A 27,346-nucleotide genomic window follows, 5' to 3' on the forward strand; every position below is an offset into this window, starting at 1 on the left:
TTTTCTGAGCCCCAGTGTCCTTATCTGTAAAAACTAAGGGAGTCTATGAAACCATTGCTCTAACATTCTGGGATTCTGAATGCCTTCAGAAATCACTGCTTTTTGTTATTTCAGCCTAGCCCCTCTTCTCAAACTCTGGGTGGGAATGGCTATTCCAGTATTCTCTTAACAATCCTATGTGGAAGATAAATATTTGCGTTTTACCATTGAAAAGATAAGCTCAGAATGGTTCAGAAGCCTACCCAAGGACACACAGTATTAAGCAGAGCTGAGTCTAATTCCTGTGTTTCTTTAACCATACCTTTCTGCTCCTCTTAGAGAGAAGAAAATAACAAAAATCACATTATTAGATAAGTGTTAGAATCTGTCTTTTTTTGGGGGGGTGGGGGTGGGGGTAAGGTCTTCACTTTCAATTGGCATTCTTTGAAAGAGTACGTTCTTGAGCTGGTTTCTTCCCTGAAGAGGGACCTTGCCTTGGGGGCCATTCTACAGAAGGTTAACAGGTTACTGCCTGCTGGAGAAAGCTTATTGTCCTAAAGTGGCTTGACATTGAAAGAGCTGCTCCTAGCCAGTTAATAACCTGACCAGAACTTGATAAGGTTGAAGAATAGTTCCTTAGAGGGACCACAAACCTCGGCCCTCTTGTCCCCTTATCAGAAGACAATTGAGATGTGATTACCTACTGAGTCTCTCGATTCTTATGCTTTCTTCTCAATAAAAGCCATCTCTGCAAGAGAGCTGGCTATATTTTGATGCACCTATGACTGGGATAAAACATTGGCCAACTGATTTTAGTTTTAGGGGGTTGTATCTAAAAGCTTGGTCTCACCAGCTCCACAGTTTAATTGGCTGAGGTCAGCTAGTCAAGAACTTGGCGCTCTAATAGGGACTCAATATATATGAATTGGATGATGGACATATCCCAGGTGGATGGGGTCTCTGAGAATAAGAGGGAGAGCTCAGTAACGTTAGCTGCTCTTCTGTGAAAGGCACCATGTGCTTACTAGTAATAATGAAGACTTATTTAGCACTTTCCTTCTGGTTAAGTCTTTTCAACCACTTATGAAGTAGATACATGACTGTGAGAAGCAAGTAAACTGAGTCCTAGAGAAGTTAAATCACTTGTTCAAAATCTGGTAGTGGAGTTGATACTGGAACATGTGTCTGCTGACAACCCATGTTCATTGTTCCTGGGCTATATGCTTCCTGGAATGCTTTTCAATTTGTTTGAAAGAGGGATCACTTTATAAATTTGTGGAACAGGTAAGCTAAAAGTTGAAACTATTTTTGCATTTTATGAAGACATTTATATTAACTACTTTTAGCATTTAAAATCATTTAAATATAAACAAATTTCTTGATGAAATGCTAAACATTATCTAGGAAGGTGGTGGTATAATGGAGCAACCTGGTAGGTTACTATTGACCAAGTGACAGCCCTTTTCAATTCTTTTAATGAGCCAGCATTGATGATAATGAGGATAATTGGGTGATTCTTTTCTATTAAATTTTTGTGTGTGTGAATGATACATAAGTCTTTATTGAAGTATAGTTGATTTACAGTGTTTAGTTTCAGGTGTACAGCAAAGTGATTTAGCTATATGTACATATATATCTATTTTTTTCAGATTCTTTTCCCTTATAAGTTATTTCAAAATATTGAGTATAGTTCCCTGTGCTAACCCTAACCCTATACAGTAGGTCCTTGTTGGTTATCTGTTTTATATATAGTAGTGTGCATATGGTAATCCCAAATTCCTAATTTATCCTTTCCCTCCCTTTCCCCTTTGGTAACCACAGGTTTGTTTTCTATGTTTGGGGGTCTCTTTCTGTTTTGTTTATAATTTCATTTGTATCATTTTTTTTAGATTCCACATATAAGCAATATCATATACTTGTCTTTCTCTGTCTGGCTTACTTCACTTAGTTTGATAATCTCTAGGTCCATCCATGTTGCTGCAAATGGCATTATTTCATTCTTTTTTTATGGCTGATTTGTATTCCATTGTATAAGTATACCACATCTTTTCTTGTTAATATTTGTTACTATTCATACTTTTAAAAAAAATATTTATTTATTTATTTATTTATTTGGTTGCATGTGGGTCTTAGTTGTGGTAGGTGGACTCCTTAGTTGTGGCAGGTGGACTCCTTAGTTGTGGCAGGTGGGGTCCTTAGTTGTGGCATGTGACCTCTTAGTTGTAGCATGCATGTGGGATCTAGTTACCTGACCAGGGATCGAACCAGGGCCCCCTGCATTGGGAGTGTGGAATCTTAACCACTGTGCCACCAGGGAAATCCTTATACCACATCTTTTTTATCCATTCATCTTTCTATGGACATTTAGGTTATTTCCATGTCTCGGTTATTGTAAATAGTGCTTATGTGAATACTGGGGTGCATGTATCTTTTTAAATTATGGTTTTCTCCAGATATATGCCCAGGAGTGGGATTGTGGGATTATATGGTAGCTCTATTTTTAGTTTTTTAACGAATCTCCATACTGTTCTTCATAGCGGTTGTACCAATTTAAATTCCCACCAACAGTGTACGAGGGTTCCTTTTTCTCCACACCCTCTCCAGCATTTATTGTTTGTAGACTGTTCAATGATGGCCATTCTGATCAGTGAGAGGTAATACCTCATTGTAGTTTTGATTTGCATTTCTCTAATAATTAGTAATGTTGAGCATCTTTTCATGTGCTTTTTGGCCACCTGTATGTCTTTTTTTGGAGAAATGTCTATTTAGGTCTTCTGCTCATTTTTCTTTTTTTTTTTTTTTTGGGGTACACAGGCCTCTCACTGTTGTGGCCTCTCCCGTTGCGGAGCACAGGCTCCGGACGCGCAGGCTCAGCGGCCATGGCCCACGGGCCTAGCTGCTCTGCGGCATGTGGGATCTTCCCGGACCAGGGCACGAACCCGTGTCCCCTGCATCGGCAGGCGGACTCTCAACCACTGCGCCACCAGGGAAGCCCCTTCCGCTCATTTTTTGATTGGGTTGTTTGCTTTTTTTGTTATTGAGTGGTATGAGTTTTTTATATTTTAGAGATTAATCCCTTGTCGGTTGCATCATTTGCAAATATTTTCTCCCATTCTGTAGGTTGTCTTTTCATTTTGTTTATGGTTTCCTTTGCTGTGCAAAGACTTTTAAGTTTAATTAGGTCTCATTTGTTTATTTTTATTTCCATTACTCTAGGAGATGGATTCAAAAGATATTGCTGTGATTTATGTCAAAGAATGTTCTGCTTATGTTTTCCTCTAAGAGTTTTATAGTATCTGGCCTTACATTGAGGTCTGTAATCCATTTTGAGTTTATTTTTGTGTGCAGTGTTAGGGAATGTTCTAATTTCGTTCTTTTACATATAGCTGTCCGGTTTTCCCAGCACCACTTACTGAAGAGGCTGTCTTTTCTTCACTGTATATTCTTGCCTCCTTTGTCATAGATTAATTGACCTTAGGTGTGTGGGTTTACTTCTGGACTTTCTATCCTGTTCCATTGATCTATATTTCTGTTTTTGTGCCAGTACCATACTATTTTTGTTGAAGTATAGTTGATTTACAATGTTATGTTAATTTTTGTTGTATAGCAAAGTGATTTAGTTATACATATATACATTCTTTTTTATATCCTTTTCCATTATGGTTTATCACAGGATATTGAATATAGTTCCCTGTGCTGTACAGTAGGACCTTGTTGTTTATGCATTCTATATATACTCGTTTGCATCTGCTAACTCCAAACTCCCACTCCATCCCTCCCCCAGTACCATATTTCAAATTCTGTAGCTTTGTAGTATAGTCTGAAGGCAGGGATCCTGATTCCTCCAGCACCGTTTTTCTTTCTCAAGATTCTTTTGGCTATTTGGGGTCTTTTGTGTTTGCATACAAATTAAAAATTTTTTTATTCTAGTTCTGTGAAAAATGCCATTGGTAATATGATAGGGATTGCACTGAATCTGTAGATTACCTTGGTAGTGCAGTAATTTTGACAATACTGATTCTTCCAATCCAAGAACATGGTATATCTTTCCATCTGTTTGTATCATCTTCGACTTCTTCCATCAGCATCTTATAGCTTTCAGAGTACAGGTCTTTTGCCTCCTTAGGCAAGTTTATTCCTAGGTATTTTATTCTTTTTGATGCGATGGTAAATGGGATTGTTTCCTTAATTCCTCTTTCTGATCTTTTGTTAGTGTATAGAAATGCGACAGATTTTTGTGTATTAATTTTGTATCCTGCAACTTTACTGAATTCATAGATGAGCTCTAGTAGTTTTCTGTAGTAGCATCTGTAGGATTTTCTATGTGTAGTATGAAGTCATCTACAAATAGTGACAGTTTTACTTCTTATTTTCCAATTTGGATTTGTTTTATTTCTTTTTCTTCTCTGATTGCTGTGGCTAGGACTTCCAAAACTATGTTGAATAAAAGTGGCGAGAGTGGACATCCTTGTCTTGTTCCTGATATTTAGAGAAAATGTTTTTAGCTTTTCACCGTTGAACATGACGTTAGCTGTGGGTTCTTTTCTATTAATTTAAATTGGATATACTGTGAACTATTTCCTATCTTTTCAGTCTGTAAACAAAGTTCAGATAAAGGTAAGCAAATAGCTTATTGCATTGTGCTGAGGAAAGCAAGTAATAACAGCATATTTCAAATAGTTCTTAAAGGAGATGTTTTGTTCAATTAGTAAACACTTTCACTGACCAACCTGTGTGTGCGTGTCTGTTCACAACCCTACAAGGCCTCTGTCAGGCATGTAGAAGTTCTCTTAAACTAATTAAAAACTGTACACATAGATCTGGAAGAAACCTAATTGATTCTGTTTCTTCTCTCCCTCTCCCCACCAACCCCAACAAATGTGCATATTGAGGCTTATGAAGGAAGTGCTTCCCCAAAGTCATACAATTTGTCAGTAGCAGGGTGGCCTACGTGTCTGAGTTACTGACTCCAATGGAATATTCTTTTCATTATACTGTTCCTTACAAATAAACCATGTGATGTAGACAAAACTATTATGCACAGTTACAAACCTGAATATTAGAAAAATCTCAAAGTTTCTTTGACTATTTTTTAAATGAATGGTCAGTTTAAGTGTTTAGATCCCATTAAGGATTACAAGACATTTGATTTTCTAAAGAGAGAAATCAATTTGTGGAAAATCACTTTAAGAGAACACTGAGGACTTCACTGGTGACACAGTGGTTAAGAATCTGCCTGCCAATGCAGGGGACACGGGTTCAATCCCTGGCCCGGGAAGATCCCACATGCTGCTGAGCAACTAAGCCCATGTGCCACAACTACTGAGTCTGTGCTCTAGAGCCCTCGAGCCCCAAGTACTGAAGCCTGCACGCCTAGAGCCCATGCTCCACAAAAAGAGAAGCCACCGCAATGAGAAGCCCGTGCACTGCGATGAAGAGTAGCCCCCACTCACCACAACTAGAGAAAGCTCGTGCACAGCAATGAAGACCCAACACAGCCAAAATAAATAAATAAATTTATTAAAAATAAAAGAGCACTGAATTGGAAGGAACTCTGAGCTGTGATTTGAGCTTTTGCAGTAACTAGGTTTGCAAGCTTAGACAAATACATAACAGTCGCTGGAATAATAACCTTCTTGTTCTAAAAATTCTCAAGAGTATCTATAAAAAAAAATACTGGGTAACACAGTATTATCTGCTATTGGCTATTCACTTCTTTAATATTGATCTCTTTTTGACTTTATATGAATTTTAAAGTCTAGTTTCTGCTGTGTTCAATCTCTCCTTCCAACTCTTATCTCTACTTGGTTTACAGGAATATGCATACTTTTATGTCTTATAGAAAGACAAAAAATGAGACATAAGAGCTTCAGTGTAGTTTATAATAGGTGCCGAATTTGGAAATGGAGCTCTTTATAATTTAAGTATTTTTGTTTTAAACAAACGAGGTGGACTCTGTTTCAGTGTCTATTCTAACCTGAAAGAGATTTGATATTAAATTTGTTAGTCATTCAGTAGATATATCTATTGTCATCTGTTGTGTCAAGTACCCATACCCTGTGAATACTGAATAGAATAAGACACGCTCTTTTTCATGGGCTCTCCATTTAATAGGGTGATTATAATGAACATAGTTATTAACAACTATGAGAAGAATTATTGTCATGGGTGTCTGGGTGCTGGGAGATTATGGGGAGTTTTAAGGAAACTTCATGGCTAGGGTGAAAGGTACACATGGTGATGAAGTGAGGATAGTAGATGGGTATGTCTATCAAGAAGGATCTTGTGTTTGAAAATCAAGGGTTTGAACTGATTCTGGAAGTGAAAGGGAGCCACTGAAAAAATTTAAAGCAAGAAAATGACATGACTAACTTGTGTTTTTGAAACATCACAGAGATCCTCATGTAGCTGCAGTCGAGCAATCTTAGTTTGAGCATTATGATTTGAAGCACCAGTACGGTTAAACCATCAAGGATTTAAGATGTAGGCCAGATTGGAGATACTGTTAACAACTTCAGTTACAGTTATTCACCTTCACACTGCAGATGTTTAATATACTGGTCTAGGGTAGCAATGCCATGACTACTTGTTGCAAGATAGATCCTTTTTTAATTGTATTGGGTAACTGCTAGAGAAAACTCAAAGGGTACTCTTTCTTGCTATTTGATCTGGATGACAAATTATATCAAATAGATATCCTAAGAGCTAGGATGTACATTTTCCTCCCTGTGGTAAACATGGCTATGTGATTTTCAATACTACTTATAAAATATTTAAAATTTTTAAATTATGATACTAATATTTGGAAAGTTAAAAGTCTGTTCGGATATTTAATAGAGGAAATCTTTTTCAAGCTTACATTTAATTTTCTAGTGGGTTTGGTAGCTCTCTTGAATGAGCCTATTATTTCAGGATAGACCCAAGTTTGACAGCATCATTCTCTGTTAAAGGCAGATGCTACCTTGTGCTCTGTTTCCCTTTGTCTAAGTAAGGCATCTATTTTGCACTTTAGTTTTTAAAGTGCTTTCCTGTACATTCTCTCATTTGTTCCTGACAATCCTATGAGGGAGATAGTATTATCCCTATTTACAGAGCAGATAACAGAAGTTCTGAGAAGTCCACTTACAAGCCTAAGTGTTGCCTGCCACTACATGGCACAGTGAAGGCTGTATCTACTTTTATCATCAAAGTTACCTTCACAAACAGAGCTGGGTAAAGATATCAGACCATAAGACTAGATATAAACATGATGCAGGTTTTAGCCAAAACATTATTTTGTAAAATTATTTTTTTTCTTCAGTCAACCCCTTCACTGACAAGTCAATGCCACACATAATCAAGAAATTAAAAGCTTATTAAAATAGGGTGGAATTTTGACCTATTACTAACTGATAAGGAGTCACCCTTTTTGATTTATCAATATACTGTGAAAAACATTGAAGTAAAACATTGAAGTAATATTATCTCTATGTTGAAATAACTAAATTTCAGAGTCCTCAAATTCATTTGATATTTGTCTTACGCACACAGCCAGATGGTGTGTATAAGACATCACTATGCCTCTCTAAGTTTAATGCTACCATTTGGTGTTTTAAAAATGAAATTCTTTTCTTTTTTCCTTTTTCCTTCAATGTACCCCATGGATTTCTATCATTCTCTAGGCATCATAGTCAACATACTATGACCAGTGGCAAAATCAGTCCTGTCACCTTTTGGTAGGACCCTTGAGGTGAGAATAGCTTTCAAATTTCTCTTTGGTTGGAAAAATTCAAAAAGAATAGTATTTTATGACGCGCAAAAATGATACTAACTTTAAGTTTCAGCGTTCGTGAATAAATTTTTATTGGAAAACAGTCATGCTTAATCACCTACATACTGTCTTTGGGTGCTTTTGTTCTACAACAGAGGTGAGTGGTTTAGACAGAGACGGTGTAGCCCACAAAGCCTAAAATACTTTCTATCTGGCCTTTTACAGGAAAAGTTTGCCTATTCCTGCTCTTGCCTATTTGGAGGGTGAAGGCATTCAGAGAGTCTCCTTGTTTTCCTTGGATGGAGGTTGAGTGGAGGGCAAGACATATATTAGCTTACATATGCTTTTCTGTTAGTTGGGTGGAGAGATTTGCATTTTCCAACATTTGGAAAAATTCAACTAAGTCTTTCTTAGGTCTGAAATTTATTAACCTGCCTTGGTTCCACCTTAATATGAAAGGGTGACAACGTACCAAAAAAGGAAAAGCACGAGGAGTGACGAAGATGAGAGATCTGCTACTGGTAGGAATTTAAAATCTGATAAGAGATATTAATTTGGTTTATAATTTTTAAAACTTTTTTCATTACTATCACATTTCTTTCCTATTTTATTCTGAGGTAGTTGTCCTTCTCTCTCATCTCCTTTAGATGGGGTGGGGGGAAGCCCTTTAAACACCTAGCTTTGTATTCCCAGCAAATGTGTCCAAGTTTTAATTTCAGTTGTTTAGAGAATGATTTCAAATATCCATCACTTGAACATATGAGAAATGAAGCCAACATTTTTATAGTTCCTTATTATTTGACCACATGATTTTACACAAGCCTCAATGTTTCTTCAGATTTCTTTGTGTGGGTGGGCAAGATATAATTTTTAAAATAGTCAGATGTCACAGTGAAGCTCCCAGCAACATATTTTACAAATTTGAGGGGTTTTTTTTTAAGAAGTGTTGTAACACTTTAAGTTAAAATAAATCAGGAGAAAACAATTTTTGATAGCATATATATCCTGTGAAGTTGAAATAAAGGGCACTTTTGGCATATAAAACAGAATTCTATAATTATCTGAAAAGCAATGTATACATTTCTGGATTGAGTCCATTCATCCTACCTAATTGCAATTTGAGAATTAAAATTACTCCCAGGCCACGATTTTTCCCATCCTTGTGGTCAGTGCCCTAACGGCCAATGACAGACCATGTTTAGTGCACTTCATAAACTGAACATCTTTATAGTCCTTGGAAGGGGGTGCTGCATGTTTGACGCAGTATTTGTTGAAGGTTAGGCTTATTTGGCTCTAGAAAGTAATACACATTTTATGTGGTATCTTTTAACCTTTTCTTTTTGTTCTCATCTTTAATTTGATACTCTGAACAAAGATATGATATAAGTAAGTCACATATTTTCTCCTCCTATCTGATGGCGAAGGGAGTAGGGCACAAATAGCATGTAATTTCCCCCCCCCCACCACCAAATTCAAACTTACATTTAGATCTCAGTTTTCCTAAATCCTGGCTTTGAATGTTTGAAGTAGATGACTTTCCATGTAGGTACTCAACAAATGATTGTATTCAGTTTGTTTAGCCGTATGACCTAAACAAGGGTAAAGCTACTATGTTTACTGTAGACAGTGGTCTTTGGATAATGCCTTTCATTTAAGTAGTACATTATGTATGTATGTGTATATGTATACATATACACACATACGTATATAATTAAAATTTATTATATGAATGTATAGGATATATAATTAAAATAATTATACATACATATAACCATACACATACAGTGTCTTGGTACCTTATTTGAGCTTCCTTCCATCCGCCATCTTGGACTATCCTAGTTGGCAAATTTTTATACTCATAATAGCTCACGTTCTTTTCTCAGTTATTATGCTGAGATCTTTGCCTCTATTAAACCTCTGACTTCTCTCAACTCTGAGATAGGGCCTGATGTTACCTCCTTTTTAAAGGTGAGGATACTGAGGCAAAGATAGCTCTACTGACTTGCTGATGGTCACACAACAGTAAGGGAGCCAAGATTGTAACCTCAGACCTGCTGACCACTGTACTATTTGAAAGGCCACTATATTCTCAGCATAGTTCTTACTCCGTGCCTTGGCTCTTGTTTGAAATGTCCTGTTCTGCACTTGACATAGTTGCATTTCACTCTATGCTAACTCTCCTAACTAATAAAGGTAATCTTTATTTAAATCCACTCTGGTGGGTTTTACACAGACTTCTACCCTGGATCTTCTCTTAATTTAGTGAAATTAATGCTGGTTTACTGCATCATCATTCAAATAGCTCAGCTGTAAGTATGAAACACTGAGTCCTGAAACCTCTGAATCTGTCCTTTATTTTCTTTAGGTTGAAATATAATAAAGCTTCTGATGAGCTGCATGTAACTAGACCCTACTAGAAAAAAATGTAATTTTAGATTTTAGGTCATAAGTTTTCATCAGCCCCTACTCTAATGGGATTACTGAAATAGTACACATTAGAAAGGCATGATTTGTGTAACATAAAGCTTAAAAACTTTATTTAGGGATATTTATAAACGATTGCAAGTTTTGAGAAGGAATGTTAAACAGCAGTATTTGAAGTTGTTAGAGAAGCCTAAAAATATTTAAACAATTTTAAGAAACCTCATATGAAGTTGAACAGTCTAGTACTTTCCATGTGAAAAATCTGCTAAAAGTCTAATTTCAAATGTCTTTTGGAACAACCTGTCCGTTTAATTTCTGTTCAAATTTTAGCATACACTGAGCTGAGAAACCTCTAGGGTTTTCCAGGGGTTGACTTGATGCTCTTTGATCCTTGCAACCGCTACCTGAAGACTAAATCTCCCCCCAGCCACCCACCATGGGTGTGTATGCCACATTCTGAAGGAGGTGCCAGGAGGCTGACACTAAAGGGCAATTAGAGAACAAGAAGCGGTTGGATATTCACGGTGTGCTGAGGAGCCTGCAGCCCACAGCTCTGGTGCCCAAGAAATAACAGATTCCTCAGTGTGTGTCTGAGGTCCTCTCTACCTCACTGACTCTTTCCTTTCTCTAATAATTGATTGTAACCTATAGAATTACGTGTTCACAGTTGGGTTGAACAGAGGTTGATTTTTCTCTGTTTTTCATTTAAGGTTTTCATTTTTTTGTTTATATTATTAGCCACTCTGAGATATTCAAATAAGAGGTGGTTTTTGTCATCTAGGTTTTGCTGGGGAGATAAATAAAACTCTCGGTGTGTCAAGGCCCTGAGAGCTGCGGCACCAAAGGAAGAGGCAGGGGAGGGGGATAACTGTGGATCTTTCTCTTCTCTCAGCTCATCTCCTCCTCCACCCAGTTTGTTGGTTCTGTTGATTCACTGGAACTCCTTTTCCCATGGCTGTTAGCTCTTAGAGCATGAGGCTCTCAGTGGTTTGCCTTACCTCCACTCTTCCTGCTTTCAGGTAGCTTAATTTCCTGAAAATACCCTCTCCCCAGTTCACTGTATAGACTTTAGTGTAGTTACATTATTACCTTGTTGCCTGCCTGGGTACCTCTCCTATTAGTAGACAGAATATCCTGAAGTGCAGGAACTTTGCTTTTTCATCTGCCCCTCTAGCTATCATCGTGGCGCCTGGCCCCAAGGAGCTGTTATCTGTCAAAATGAGGGAACAAACCAGATACCATTTTGATCACATTATTCTCATGTGTAATCTATGGGGACCTCTTACTGCTAGTTAGACCAAGCCCTAATTTGAACTTAACTTCATTTTTGTTCATTTTAATTGTTACTTAAATACTTAAAACCACAAATAATTTATAATTTTACCTCCTTTTTTGAAACTAAATAAAACAAGAGGTGAAATTCTCCACCCACAGCCATCTAGAGCCGAGTAGCCACGTCATCCATCTAACCTCCAGTTCATTCCTGCCCCTCTTCATTGGGTGTCATGCATTATGTGAACCATGGCCATTGTGTTATGATGGAGGAGTCGCCCTCCCAGGACTCTACTCTCCCCTCTGTCTCTCTCAAACCTGCTCAGCGGAGGTTCCAAATTCCATAGCACACATGACCTACCACACTTCAATATTTGCGTTCTCCATTATAATTGTTTTCAGGTGTTGGACTATTTGTTCCTCCAATAAGATTTGTAGTCCTTTACCAGCAACCATAGATTTTCTTTTTATATTAAAGATGTTTACAGTGCATATGAAGCAATCTCATATTAAGCATTCAAATGAGGTTTTAAATATAAAGGAATTGAGTTTTTAAATGGCATTCACTTGGCAAGCACTAAAACGCGACCATGTGTCCGGCACTGTGTTAGAAACAAGGAATTCAGAGCTTGAAGAAAAAAAAAAAGTTTGTAATGGCAGAACAGAAATGGATCTTCCCTGCCTCTAATGTACCCAGCACATGCTTCTATTATCTCCTATGCTACGTTGTGATGCCCTGAAAGTGCCACATGGCCCCCTCTCTTTGGCTTTTCCACCTCCAGGGCAGGGAATGGGTATTACAATTTTTTTGTGTCATAAAATGGCACAAAACCTGGCACATGCTCAATTTTTGGAGAATGTTTGGAATGAACTATTGAACTGAACTAGAGTATAATTTGAGAAATGTTATAATGGAGCTGGTATGGCTACTGTGGAAGGACAGATGGGGTTACCCAGGCTATTTTTCTATTTCTTGGCCAGAGCAAGCCTCCCTTGCCGAATGACAGCCCCATCAGATTGCATTTGGACACAGTTTTACTTGGACAATAATTTTACTTAAACCGATACTGGCAGCCCTCACTTGGTGGATTACAGCTTTGAGGAGGCACTATAATTTAGAAACATGTAAATTGGATAAAACAGCATCTTGTATTTCTGAACAAGGACTTAAAGCCCAGGTTTTTAGAGACAAGACCCATGTTTAGTAAAGTTTGATATACCCGTTTTCTTAGTCAGTATAAAGTTTTGCAAAGTTTTTCAGTCTGTTGAATGATCCCATTGGTGTTTTAAAACTCATTTATGTATAAAATGGACATAAAGATTTTCCTGAAGTGTTAATACAGTGGCTATTTCTGGGGAGTAGACCCGATGTGTCGTCAGGTAAGGAAGGCTATTTCTATCTTTTCCTTTAAACCTTCTGTACTGTTTTGAATTTTTATTCGTAATGAGAATGTTTTACTTTTGTATGAAAAAATGAGTTAGTAGAATTGATGTGAATCCCTGAAAAGAAGCAGACTGGCAGTGTAGTTGGTTTTATGCCGCTGTTAGCTTTAAAAAGCTTTCGGCTCAAAGGTGTTTATGAGTGAACGCATTGTGTCAGTTCAGGCTGCTAAGTATATGGGTGGCCTGCTTTGGTTTTACGTTGTGGCGAAGAGTGGAGCTTCTGACTTCGTTACAGCTTTGCACCAATCAAAGCTTTTATTTAAATGCTTCAAAGAAAAAAAAAATGTTTAACTTTTTTCCTAATGATTTGGAAAGCACCATTGAACATATGGAAGCAAAGGACACTGGCAAGAGATGGTCAAATGATTATTTTGAAGGCTAAGACAGGTTCAGCATTATCATATAAGGGGTATAACCTCATGCTCCCAAATCTGAAAAAAAATTGGGATGGGATAACATTCCTTTGTTCATTCTTGCCTGTTTAAAAATCAAAAGAATTTCTTTTAGAATGTAAATACAGTGGCATTTTCTGTATATTTAAGTAGGTCACAAATGTATATTGAAATGTCTTTTTCTCTTTTACTTCTAATACACAAATACATTACAATTAAAAAGATTCATATGACTCAGAAATATAATTTTTAACATTTCAAAATTCCGCTATTTCCCCTTCCCAAATTAAGTTCCCAAGCCACTTCATATACGTACACATACACGTGTATATGGGGTTTTATTGCATCATACTCTATATATCCTGCAACTTGCCATTTTTCATTTAATGATGGGGCTCAGAGCTTATTCTCAGTCATTGCTTATAATTCACCTTGTGCTTTTTCATGGTTGTAGTATTTTATAATTTGAATTCATCAGATTTTTATTGTACTGAAATTTGAGGACAAATAATTAAGCTTTCTTCTAGCCAGATTTATGCCTGAAGAAGTCCTAAGGGACTTTAGAGAGAATGATAGGTATTTCAGAAATTCCACATTCTGTGAACTGGTATTAGGAGCATGGAATGAAATGAGGAAAGGGAGCTACAAGTAACAATAAAGATCAGGAAAGGACCTTGTAAAATTATTTCCAAATGCTTATTGCTATAACTTTTTGGCCTAACAGCTCGTAGGTGCAGGCCATGTTAAAAAAAAAAAAACAAAAAACAATCAGATCTTATACATAACAATTGACTTAGGAAATGTATAGTCCTTTATTTTAAAAAAATATAAATGCTTTGTTCTCTTCACCCTTTAGTTCTGTTTTATCCTTTGGAATGTTTATCATTATTTCTTGGAAAATAATTCTGCTAACAGGAAGGGCTGCTTGCTTTTTAGAAAAATGTAGCAAGAAAACCAACAATTTGTGGACATGATGGTCATGTATTTTGACCATGATTAAGAAGCTACTGACCAGCGACAGACCACCGTTTTATAAAAATATAGGTTACAGCATTTAAGACTGCAAATGAACATTTTATAGGGTGATAAACCATTCTTCTGTGTCCACCATCCTCCCCTGAAAGAGCAATAGTGTAATTTGACTATGGACTTTCACCCACACATAGTTGGTTTTCCAATTGTAAACTTGGGTAACATTTTAGAAGTTGAATTAGCTGCTTCGTGGTGGTCACTTAATACATGCAGACATGTTTAGACTCAAAACTGAAAGGTGAAGATTGCCGTTTTCTTTTTAGAAGTCTAGAAACTGTCATTATTTATAATGTAATGTATTTTAACAAACTTTTTTAGTGTTTGTATTCTGGCTTTATCTTCTCAATTTTCAAAATTTTGATATTCAATGATTTCATGTTTTTTTGGTTATCTTTTTTATTCAATTATATCTTCGGTTGTGGAAACTAGTTTTTAAAGCTTTTCTGAATCGTTAAATCACCAAATATAGTACTGGCACTCAGAGGCTTGTTAAAAGAATAAAAGTGTTGCCAGGGAGTTTTCATAGAGCTTTATGTGCTGTTAATTGCCATCAATTAAATCTGTTACAAGTAATAATGTACTGTAATCTGTTGAAAACCTCTCCTTTCAATTAACCAATTCTCCGATCTCTCCTTCCTTCTCCTTGAAGAGTAGTTTAGAGTTTATTTATTTTCACCGGTACAAACCAATTACCTCTGGCCCAGCTGTTCCTCGCATACAGGGGAATCTGACCTAGAATACAAGCCTGTAATTATTGCTTCTTTTTACACCTTGTAATGTGAATGGTTTAGTGGAAAAATACATGTTTCTGTTTCTAATCCACTGGTGCTTCTATCTGCAGGCTACCGATTATGAGCTAGTCGATTTACATATATTATTGTAGATCCTCACAATAACCTTGTAAAGTCAGTGACATCCCTGTTTTATACAGAAGGAAATAGAGGCTCAGAGAGGCATGTAGCCGTTCAGAGTCACACAGTTGGTAAGGACAGAGCTGGGATTCAAAACCACACCTAGCAGAACTGAAAGCATTTCTCTTTCACCAACTGTTTCCAACGAAATTCAGTTAGTGCGTTATAGAGAAAAGAGAACAGATTTAGAAGGCAGTCCGTTTGGGGGCTTTCAGAACCAACTCAGCCATTACCAGCTTTGTGACTTAGTCTCAGGTTCCTTATTTGCAAAATAGGGGTACCACTGCTCACCCTGATGGATTTTTGTGAAGACTAAATGGAAATGTGTGGCACATTATGGGTTTTCCAAAAAATGACTTAAAGTACCCCTCTGAGTTAAGACACCCTCTGATGAAAGTAAATGCATTAAACAGAATTTTAACTTACTGTCTTGGAACAGAAGATACTGATTAGAGTGTTCCCATTGTGTTTTTCATAGTAGGTCTTTGGAAGAGCAGAACAGATTTCAGTCCCACCAGCAATGTAATTTGTAGGGGGAGTGTTTTTCTTTTTAATCCTTCGTTTTAATCCCATTTGGAGTTGCAAAAATTTCTGAAGGGTCTCATGCTGCCTAGGGCCCCGGGCTGGAATTTTGTCTTAGCCTATTGATGTGGTGAGCTGTTGGAAGAGGTAGGAGTGATTTAGAAGGAGATGGCACGAGGAAACAAATGAGTTGAACACATATTTCTCTGACCACCAGAATTCCAATTGAGCTAACCGGTGAGTCTGTGAAAGTTTTATTTGCAAAACCAGTAAATTTTTGACTGAAATTTTCTCTTTCTCTTTAAAATTGTTTTTAGGATGCAGAATAGAAAACTGTGATTCTTGCTTTAGCAAAGACTTTTGTACCAAGTGCAAAGTAGGCTTTTATTTGCATAGAGGCCGCTGCTTTGAGGAATGTCCAGATGGTTTTGCACCATTAGATGAAACCATGGAATGTGTGGGTGAGTAGTTTTCCATGTAACTTTCAAACTTCAACTTTTATTTTAACACCCGTTTCTTGGGGGAAAAAAATGCATGCTGGATGTATTCGTCCTAGAAACAAATAGGTTCTCTTGTTATTTATTAGAACTGAAAATTATTTAAGTTCTTTGCTGACTTTATGCTGTTGGGCAGTATCATATATTACATTTTGCTTCAAAATTTGTTAGTTTTACATCCAAGTTAAACCACTTAAATGCTGAGAATTATGTTTTTATTATCTATGTAATACATCCATTTCTTAATTATCTTAATAAAATTATTAGTAACCGTTAGAGAAAAACATTTTGTTTAGAAGAAAAACAAGATTTTCAAGCAGTGCCATTTTCTAACTAACTAGTTAGCTAGTCTATCACTATTGTTATGTGTATTAATTATGGAGCTTCTTGCTTAGCCATTTGTATAAAAAAAATTCAATTGGGAAGAGATTTTTTTGTGCCAAATGTACTTTGTTGATGATTGACTGAATGTTGCAAAGTGCATTAAAACAATTTTACTTTTACTAAATTTACATATGTAGAATGCATAATTTAATATACATATATATGCTGTTTGTGAGTAATAATTAGGAATACACATTTTATAAATTTTATATTTTTTGAGTGTTTAAAAAAACTTCGGTAATTTTATACCACTGATTAAAAGGTAAAGATCTGTCAGTACCTACATTTTGATAAATGCCTCAATCTAATCTCAGGTGTGATGGCATCTTCACCACTCCCACCTCTGCCATTCCTGAATTTTATTTGACATGTTATACATCTGATACGGTGTACAACAGAGCAATGTATTCTAAATGAGGCTTTCCATCTCTTTAAAATGGAGACTTAAATTGAGAACTTTTTCCCTGTAGAAATTTTGAAGTAGTCTGTAATTATGTATTCGGAAGCTTGCAGAGAACACATTTAAATGAGAGGTTTTTGAAGAAATGTGTACATATATTCCTATATATGTGTGAGTTAATCCATGCATACAGGCAACACCTTACTGAAAAATAAGAAAGGCACTAGAAGAGCATATTCAAAATGTTGAATTCGCTTTTGAGAGGCAAGACCCACACCTATTACAAATGTTCAGTGGAAATGCTTATGAAACCCTTAACTATTAACAAATTAACCATAGAGTCCTATGCATTCCCCTAAATAAAAATCTTAAATAGCTTTGAAAAATCTAAGAGTTGCCATGACGCCTGCTGAGATCTGGAATGTGGAAATACTAATGGTGTGTGGACTCTAGGCCTGAGTCCTCATCTGCTAGTGTGATGGGGTTTTTAATGGTGAATTTGATGAGGAGGTTTGACTTTGCATATTTTTATGCTTTTACATCCTCCCCCTTTCTCTCATTGCAGGGTATTGGAGAGTAACCTACTTTTCCACTATATGAACTTACAAAAGGCATGCTAAAAGCTTACATATCTAGGCAAAACATACATTTTCAAATAGCTCACAATATTTGTTTACTTTTCAAACAATGGTAATGTGCAGTATCAATTTAGGGAGTAAGAAATATATACTGCGGTGTAAGACACCTTTTAAAAGAATTGAGACAATCAGAAAATGCGAAACACTCCCTATCCTTTTCTTCATATACTTACTTCCAAAATAAAACTAACACACTTGTGAATTTCAGGGGGGGGCATGCAGAATTAACCTGTAAAATTTTGTGTCCTGTCATGCTATGAAAAGAGTATCTTTTACTGTAGGTTTTAGCTGTTGAACCTTTTAAAGATTATATATTTCAATGTCTATAGAATGGACCAGTAGCATCCCTTCAAAAAAAGAACTAAGACAAATAGTAGTAATTTTTAAAGTACTTATGTAGCAGTTATTTACTTTTATCTATAACTCCATAATTCAAAGAGTTAAAGTTCCTGAAAGGTGTATACAGGTCTTGTGGGCTGTACAACTTAATTTTTTGTATCTGAAGGTGGGGGAGTTGGAGAAACACTTCTATGTAAATTTGGTGATGGTGGAGAAATGTATACCAAATTGTCATCTGTGTTTGTTTTCTCTCTATTAGAAGGATGTGAGGTTGGCCATTGGAGTGAATGGGGAACTTGTAGCAGAAATAATCGCACATGTGGATTTAAGTGGGGTCTGGAAACCAGAACACGGCAAATTGTTAAAAAGCCAGCAAAAGACACGATACCATGTCCAACGATCGCTGAATCCAGGAGATGTAAGATGGCCGTGAGGCATTGTCCAGGAGGTGAGTTCAGATAATCCCTATTGTGGGCTGTGTGCTTTCTGAATTCTCCTCCTGTCTAATCACCCTCGCTCCCAAAAAAGTATTTATCCATGAAGGAAACCTGATAATAACATTGGTGAGAATATTCCACATTATACTTCCTTAGAGACGAATGCTTAAATTGTGAAGAATGTAAAGTGAATATTTAATTTCATGGTACCTTGAAAATAATTTAGAAGACTACATTACAAATGAGCTTTTAAAATGAGATTTCTAAAAGTGTGTGTGTGTGTGTGTGCTGGTTTTTTACTTTTTCTTTTTTTTTTTGCTAATGTACCATAAAAGCCAGTTCTTATGAAATCAGGCCTTTGCTCTAAGAGAAGTAGCCAACTTTCAGTTGAGAAGAGTTTAGATTAGAAAGGTTTATGGAATCTGTAAAATCATCTGTATCATTACTAGTTGAAGATGACAACTTAAAATAAACTTGCCCAAACACTGGGAGGAATAAACATTGTCTTAATGTTACCACAATTAGCCAGTTCTCTTTGTTTTGATAATAATTTGTGGAAAACAGCTACTGGTATGTGTATGTTTATTTGTGTCTTTGTAGTAATTGTGCTGATTTGTAGTAATTATTCTGTAATAACAGGATTAGGCCCACTTACAAATTAGGAGAAGTGTACATAGCTCAGGTGCTGGCTGGAGCCGAGTCAGTGTGTTGAAATGCAGTGCTGATGCTGTGTTTCTGAAAGCATAATCTCTTGTTACTATTTATTTTATCACTAGCGGATGCCGCATTGCCAAAGATGAAGTTAGGATTTTTCTGGTGCACAAAGTAGGAAAGCAAAAAAGAAAGTTGTGCTTAGAAAATTGCCCTATGAAACCGTCAAAACTTTTGTTTGCTTTCGTTCTTGCTGTTGGGGCATAGCTTTTCAGCTTCGTGGCTATAGCCCAGAGAGGGAATATATATCTGCTTAGAATGGATTTATATCCATATTATGCTGCCTCATAGAGAATGTCTATGATCCATGGAGGAAGACAAAACTTAAGACTTGAAGACTCCAGTCGGCCTTTGAGAACTATTAGATCCAGATTCAGAAGCTACTATTAGGAAGGCAGCTTTTCCTCTTGAATTAGTTTTGCTTTTCTTTGCTGAGTCTTTGAAACAAAGTTTTTTTGGGTCTGCTTTTCACTAACAAGGATGGTTTTGTTCAGTTAAACTGGGTATTTTTCAGTCAAAATATAAGAAAATATTTTCTTACAAAACTAATAAGCCACTTCTTGGATAGCTGAGAGCATTTAACCTGCAACCTTGTACCTAAAAACAAACCTGATGTATTCAGGTATTGGAAATAAAGACTTTCTTTGTTGTATATTGTTTATATAACTACCCCCCCATTCCTCTTCCAGCAACGTGGTCCCCCAATTGTGGTTTACGTTAATAGCAAAAATTAACCTGAAAATGCTCCTATAACAAACATGCTTATGTGTAACAAGAGCCAGCACGTTCCCCTCCCCTCTGAAGCTATTTTGACTTAGCCCCAGTCTTGCTTGAGAATTTTGTAGGTAACAGCTAAATTTTTAACCTGTAATGTTTATTGCATTTTTATTTTTTATGCTTCAAGCAACAGTGCATTTTCTTAATAGATATAACCTGACACTGTCAGCAATTAGAATTATGTCAAAACAAATGTTTATGTATCATCTGTTAATATTCTCTTTTTGACAAGTGAACCAGCAATGAACTCTTATTTAATTTACATTTAGGTTTTACCAAATATTATTTATTAGGATAGACATTAGGAGAGACCAGCTATTGCTCTAATCCCTGTATCTACATATTCAGTTTAAAAAATTCAATTTTTAAGTAAACTTTAAAGTTAGTAGGTTTAAAAAATTATATTGGAATTTGTTTTATGTTTTAAAAAAGGGAACTAACATAGGATTGTTGATAGAAATGGAAAATGACTGCAATAAAATAACTTCTATTTACAAATGTAGGAAATGAAATCTAGAAAGTTAATTTTGGAAATTGAGCACCAATTGATAAAAATTGGCATAACTTCCAGTGGAGTATCCCACCTTGCCTCAGGTGAGAGAGGAAAAAGTTCCTTTCTTCAATAGGTCACGGGGATTAATGGAAGAATAGAGAAGAAAACCACTTTATCCCATTTTACATCTTGACTTGATTTCGGTGATCTGCTTTGACAAACCATGCAAAAATGTAAGTCGTAATCAGGTTGGGAATACAGGCATTTTTCAGATCTTTTCAACATATGTATGGATTTTTCTCCTGTTGGAGCCAATCTTAACCTGATTGCACACAAACGCAGCCTTAGCCTCCTTCACACTGGAGCATGGGCACATTAAAATCAGCTGCTTTTCATTACTGGAAGCCATAAGTTAGAGGTCAGCGAAATGGAGTAGTCCTAAGTATATAAGGTATTACACTGAAAACTATTAGAAATGAGACAATAAATGGCTGTAAGATTTAAAAACAACAGTGTAATGCTTTTGCCTATTTTTCCTTAATTATTGTACGCTTATTTGCTTTTAAACAGTAAAAGAATATTTGGAAATGTCTTAAGTCATGGATTGATGTATGACTTGAAGTTACTGTTCATTTCCAAACTTTTCTTGATTAGTTATCTTTTCTTTCATTTCTGATGACATAATCTGTGGAGTACCTTGGGCTTTTCTGACTCTCACTCTTCAGGATTCCGGTCTGGTGATCAGGAGATCTGGGTCTCTGCACCATGTCAACTCATTAATTCTATGACCCTTGGCAAGTCACTTAACCTCTCTTGGCCTCTATTTCCTCATTTTAAATTGAGGGTATTGGGGTAGGCAATCTCTAAGATCCAGTCCAGTCCTAAAATCCAATGACTCTACGACTAATTGCCGAAAGATATGGGTAGGTTTTGTGGTTGTCATGTGAAGGATGAGGAAGAGAACTGTAAGCCCAAGAGCATTGTTTTACGACCAAGAACTGCCCACTTTTCCAGTAGCTGTACTGTGCATTTGCCAAGCCTTTTACATCTGGCAGCTCTCATCCTCTTCCTTCCTCCTCCTTCCTTTTCACAGATAGTGAACCCTTAAAGACTGAGCAAGGCTTTTGTAAAGTTTGCATATGACCTATGCTTTAGCTACCAAGATAGCAGGAGGATGGAGAAAGAAAGAGGAGGGAATCGTAAAAGACGATGGGAAAGAGGGAAAGACTGACAATGAGTTAGAGGAAAAACAATTGAACAATGAGTGAAGGAAACTAGGGAAAACAGAACAGACTACTAAAAATGAAGACTGTACTCAAGCAGATGTAACTGTCTTCACTCCCCTCCCTCCCACCCTGAGCACACTAATAGAATTCATCCTGTTGGAACCAAGTTATTCTATTAATATATAACCTGCAGCTTTATTATTACTTTAAAATAAATTTTTTTTGGCCACACCACACGGCTTGCAGGATCTTAGTTCTGAGACCAGGGATTGAACCTGCGCCCTTTCAGCAGTGAAAGTGAGGAGTCCTACCGCTGGACTACCAGGGAATTCCCTAACTTGCAGCTTTAAATGGAAGGACTTTCAAGTCTGGACTATGTTGTACATTAGGCAATATATTAATAGAAAAATATAAACATGCTATGATCAAATTTAAATGACAAATGGAAGAACAAAAATCATGGTTGCTGAGGTACAAATTTGGAAAATGTTCACGTACAGGGAGCGGGGGTTGGTGGGAATGTCATTTGGAGGTGAAAGTAGTCTTTCACAGGACTGGCCAACGCCACCTCAACCTGAAACATTCTGTCCCGTATGTAAAGTCCCATGATAACTAATTTTAATTTATTCATCAGGTGTTTATTGAGCAGTGCTGTGTACCAGTCATTGGTCTAGGCATGATATTGCTCAAAGTTCTTACAGTGTTTATTCTAGTGGGATCATGGCAATAAAAAAGTGGATGAGTGCATAATTTCATGTGGAGATGGGAGCTATGTGAAGAAAAATAAAGCAGGGTAAGGAGCTAGTGAAAGATTGGATTGGGAGTGTATTATGTAGGGTGTTCAGGGAAATTGAGGGAGTGACATTTGATCAGAGATCTGAATGAAGGAGATCTTTTGAAGACCTAAGGGAAAGTTTTTTTTTTAGCTCTTGACTCAATGGCTATGTTTTATGAACATCATTGATTCTTCCATTACATACTAGGGAAGAGGAAGGAGCTGAGATCCAGGAGGCTCTGCCTGGTCCATGGAGATGTAGCAAGTAATTAATGGTAAAGCCAAGAGTAGGACCAGCGTCTTGCCCAGGAAACTCAAGTTTTCCTGTACCTTTTCCTTGTCCCTTATCATAAAATTCAAAGATAAAAGCTATGGTTGTCCAACATCGAAGTAGCTGACTTTACACGGTCTCTCCCTCCACCCCAATGCATCACTTTACTTTGTTTTACAAATATTTTTTAAAAACATGACACTCTGCAATCACCACCCCCTCCCAATGTCCTCCCACTTGAAATAGCTGGTGAAACATACCCCAAAGGTCATTTCATAAATGCCGAAGTGTTGAGCCCACTGGTTTTGTTTTGATTCAGCCATTCCTACTAAGGCCATCTTCTTCTGTAATTTTAGTACCTTTGGTCCTCAATTTGTTGTGGGGAAAAAAATGTGATTTCAAGATTATTCTTTCCATCCGCAGTCTTTCATAGTGGCCCGCCCCCGAGGCTGTCTTGGTGGAGCCACACCCAGAACTCCTCTCTGCCCCCTTGCTCCCTGGCTGCCCAGGAGCCTGGGGGCTCTGAGCCCCTCCCTCACATTTAGTAGCTCCGTGTCTGGAATGCCCTTTCTCTTTCTGACCCGTCTAAGCAATCAGACTGCTAAAGTACCTTAGGTGATGCTTTGACAGATGGTCAGATAGCTTTCTGTCTCTTTTGCTCGTGGCTGCCTCAGCTCATAATACTGCAGGTGTTAGTAATAATATGGTGCAATTCTTTAAGCCCTCGTTGTATTTTCATAGTATTTTCTCAGGATTGTGCTACAATTTAAATATAAAAACTGCCCCTACCTACGATTTCAACTTGAAAACAACTCACTCCTCTTATGTGACATTATTTGACCGGCATGTACTTTTTTTTTTAAGTGACTTTTAACTTGGTAGGATACAAAAGAAAATACTATTTAGCAACTTAGAACCAGAATCTCTGCAAGCATCTACTTTTCAAAAGGCAATAGTAATAAGACCTCTCCAATTTTTGTTTTCTGTATATAAACTGACAGCAACATGTGGATTAGGTATTAGATACTATAACTAAAGATGGTTGTAGATTGTGATGGATTAAACCAAGAGCAGGAAATAAGCACATTTTCAGTAGGATAGGGTCAAGAAAATATGCTTTAGACATATGTTCTTTATTTCTCTACATTTTGTTTACATTTGAGTTGCAATTTATGTGGTCTGTTTTATACATGCCAACCTCAAGAGTAGTTTGGAAGAGAGAGGATAAGAGAAAAACCTCTTTTCTTTTGAAACTTTCAGAGTTGTCAGGAGTGTAGATATTGAAATTTTTATATGAATAAGAGAGCATCTAAAAAAGGCGAATTCTTGTTGCGTCTTTGCTATGCTAAATATTTTGTTTCCTTTAAAATCAGTGATTTGTGTTAGTCACTATAAATTAAGCAAATTGTACTATTTCCCAGGTACTCGGGACACACGGCAGTGAATGGTAATGTTTATTTTATAGTGATTATAAACTGGGATAGTCATTCATAAGCAGCCACATCTTAAATGTAAATGTATGATTATCACATAAACTGAGGTTTAACAAAGATCCACCTGCTCCCAAACATTTCTCTCAGTAGCTAAAGTATCTGAAATTCCTGCCTCATCTGTCTTAACAATGAGCCTTCAGGCAGTGTCTTGGGATGTATCCCCTCCCTTGTGGCCCCGCCCTCAACTACATTTTTTATTTTTTTACTTATTTCTGGGAAAGTGGGTAGGGGATAACTATGGGCACCTGGTGGTGGTAGTATTCTTTATTTTTGTGTTTGTTTGTTTTTTAGCAATGATTTCCTTCAGATTTTCTGATTCTCACATTTCAGAGGGTAAGGGCCTAAGGAAATGGAGGAGCAGAAAAGTGGGCCCCGATGTGCTGTGCATGGGAGCTCATGGAAAGTCCAGAGAGGGCAAGATGAAGTGCAATCTTGGACTTAGACATAGACATCCAAGGGTGTGCCAAGCACCCATCACATGGAGGCTGACGGAGGGCATATAAGACAACCTCTTCTCCCAGTTGCATTTTGAGCCTGTCCTGGTGCCAGGCTTGCTTGTCGGAGGGGCCAGGCAGTGAGTGAGCGAACCCACACCTCTGTGCCAGTCCCTACAGCTTCCCACCTGGAATCTCTACTTAGCCCCACTTAATTATAGTCTGGAGCAACATGTACTAGTCTCTTTTATGGGTACTTGTAAAAAGGATTTCTCAGCTACATGTGCCACTGAAGGCCTGACGGTCTATGTGTAACCAGGCAAGGACAGGAAAATTCCAAAGGAGCCTTTCTTTTATGAATTCTACCCAGCAGTAAGCTACTCTGATCTTAATGTAAAATATATAAAACAATTTTTACAATGCTCTAAAATAAAAACAACTTTAATAGGACACACATGGTGTCAGTGGTAGATTTTTATTCCCCCTCTTACAAGGGGACTTTTTTTTCCTTATGAGATAAGACAGTCTCAAGTATAAACCCCTAATGACTTCTTGGAACAACTTATTTTCCTCATCAGACACCTCTCTGGGATCTTTAAATGGTGTTGATAAAAAGAGCGCAGGCTGTTTGCTCATTGAGATTTCCTGTAAATACTTCTCCAGCTACTGGATTGACCTAGAGTTGGACTTGTGGATATCCTCCAGGATTAGGAGGCAGACAGAAAACATTTTCGTGGAAATAATGACAGAGTTCTACTCAAATCCCAGAGCGATTCATGTTGTCATCGTACAGAAGTGGTTAAGACGACAAAATTACTTTGTGCAGCACAGAGGGGCAAAAGGTTCAGGTAGCAAACTTTATTACAATTTAAACTAAAAATGTAAAGGCAGTAGATTTTGCTTTACAATTGACTCTTTATATAATACTTGGGCCTAATATTCTGTGTGTCAGCATTATTTTCTTGTATTTGAGGACTTTGGAAACAAGGAGTAAAATACTTGAACTTGCGTAGTCAAGAGACATTTAATAATTGGTATTATATCCTTATAGACTGCCCATTACTCAAACGATTTAATGATAACTTAATGTAAAAAGTATTTGATAACATGCTAAAACAAAACAAAGCGAAACAAATTTTAAAAGATCAGAACTAGGAAAAACTTAGAATAGGAGCACAGGATTGACAAGGAAAATAGACCATATGAGTATGTGTTGGTTGAAATAATTGGGCCAAAAATTTGGCCTTGGGTTTCCTACCAGGCAAAGGGAAAACATGGATATGAGTCTACCTTAATTTAAAATAAATGATTACTTATAAAATACAATATCAATTTAATAACAGCTTTTGGAGAGAAAATCACCATGTATATACACACAGCACATATATATATATACACATACATGTACACAAACATGGATACACATGCACACATACATGTATGTATATATGGATGTATACCTACATATATACATATACACACATATATACATGGCACACACATTTATATGAATACTTCAATTTCAGGCACATTAAAGTGTGCGCAAGCTATGGGACCTACATCATAGAATTAAGGAAATTAATAATTCTCATAGTAAAGGGAATATTCTAGTTCCATAGGGAAATAAAAACTAAACAAATTTCTCAAATGGGGAGTCACTTCCAGAACAATGAGTAGTATGGTGGACAGTGTCTTCAACAACATCTGCACCACAAACATCTGCACTACCTTCTATGTTTCTAGAAGGTAGAAGGCAGCTTGGGAGTGTTTATTCCTCAGTGAAAGCTGAAGTATAATAGTGAAATGTGAGTTATAGAGGAACAGGCATCATGGAATCAAGACTTTTTGGCTTACCAGTTATATTTGAATGCAATCATCCACTAGGTTCTTTCAGTGAATATTGAATCCGTTTAGAACTTCATGGTATCTAGAGAATCTAGAAAATGTGCATTTGTATGGAGGGTCAGTTACCCTTTGAGCTTGTCAGTAAGTCAGGTGTCTTTTCTACCTAGTAAGATGTTCTTAAGTAAGATCAGAAGTTGCATATTTAGATGGAGAGTTATTTCTGGTGATTATCTCCCGCCCCACACTAACATTTTAAATAACCTTTTGTGATTTTTGTTTTTTCTTTAAGGCTGGACTTCCATTATTTTAACCTGTAAAGGCTATTTGATATGAGAGAACCATGTGGATTTTGAGTAAATGCTTACTGAGTTGAACTGACTTTATTAAAATATTTTACAAGCTGCCTTTAATTCCTCTTTCGAATCTACTTCCCCAATATAATTCAGGTATTAAGCGATGGAGCTGAGCTTCGAATGCAATCTATGATTTTTCCATGGCCACATCTACAGGTTCAACAAATCAATTATTTAAATCAGGTTTTAAAAAAATGGGCAAATTGGCAGTGGGGAGTAATAGAAACAAAAGTTTATAGTCTAGTTAGGGATGAAGAAAATGCACATTACAAAATAACAAAAGAAGCAAAATTGAATTTGTAAATGTAAGTATCATTTTAGGCCCTGAAATGATATGAGAAGTATCCTGTTTTAGCTGTTGTGGCTAGGGGATGCCTCCTGAAGAGCAAAACATATTAGGAGAGGTGGGTGGAAAACATCTTAAAAAAAGGAGATGATTTGAGACAGAACCTTTTGGGGAAAAGATGTAGATGCCAAAGAGTACCTCTTGTGTCCAAGGGAGGATAAGCCCAAGAGCCTGGCTGGAACTCAGACTTTGAGAATGGCAG

At 36.9% G+C, this 27,346-nt stretch overlaps 1 protein-coding gene across 3 annotated transcripts in view; it reads left to right on the plus strand.

Annotated features, from left to right (window-relative positions):
- Positions 1-27,346, plus strand: part of RSPO2 (R-spondin 2) — a 158,326-nt gene that overhangs the window by 81,946 nt on the left and 49,034 nt on the right. For 2 of the 3 annotated variants that reach the window (XM_007103429.2, XM_024129960.2), the window contains 2 exons: positions 16,043-16,186; positions 18,243-18,431. In XM_007103429.2, the coding sequence (XP_007103491.1) occupies positions 16,043-16,186; positions 18,243-18,431 (333 nt within the window). The remainder of the gene's footprint in view (positions 1-16,042; positions 16,187-18,242; positions 18,432-27,346) is intronic. The other variant, XM_007103430.2, reaches the window with a different exon arrangement.

The sequence above is a fragment of the Physeter macrocephalus genome, chromosome 15 (genome assembly GCF_002837175.3).
Source record: "Physeter macrocephalus isolate SW-GA chromosome 15, ASM283717v5, whole genome shotgun sequence".
NCBI lineage: Eukaryota > Metazoa > Chordata > Mammalia > Artiodactyla > Physeteridae > Physeter > Physeter macrocephalus.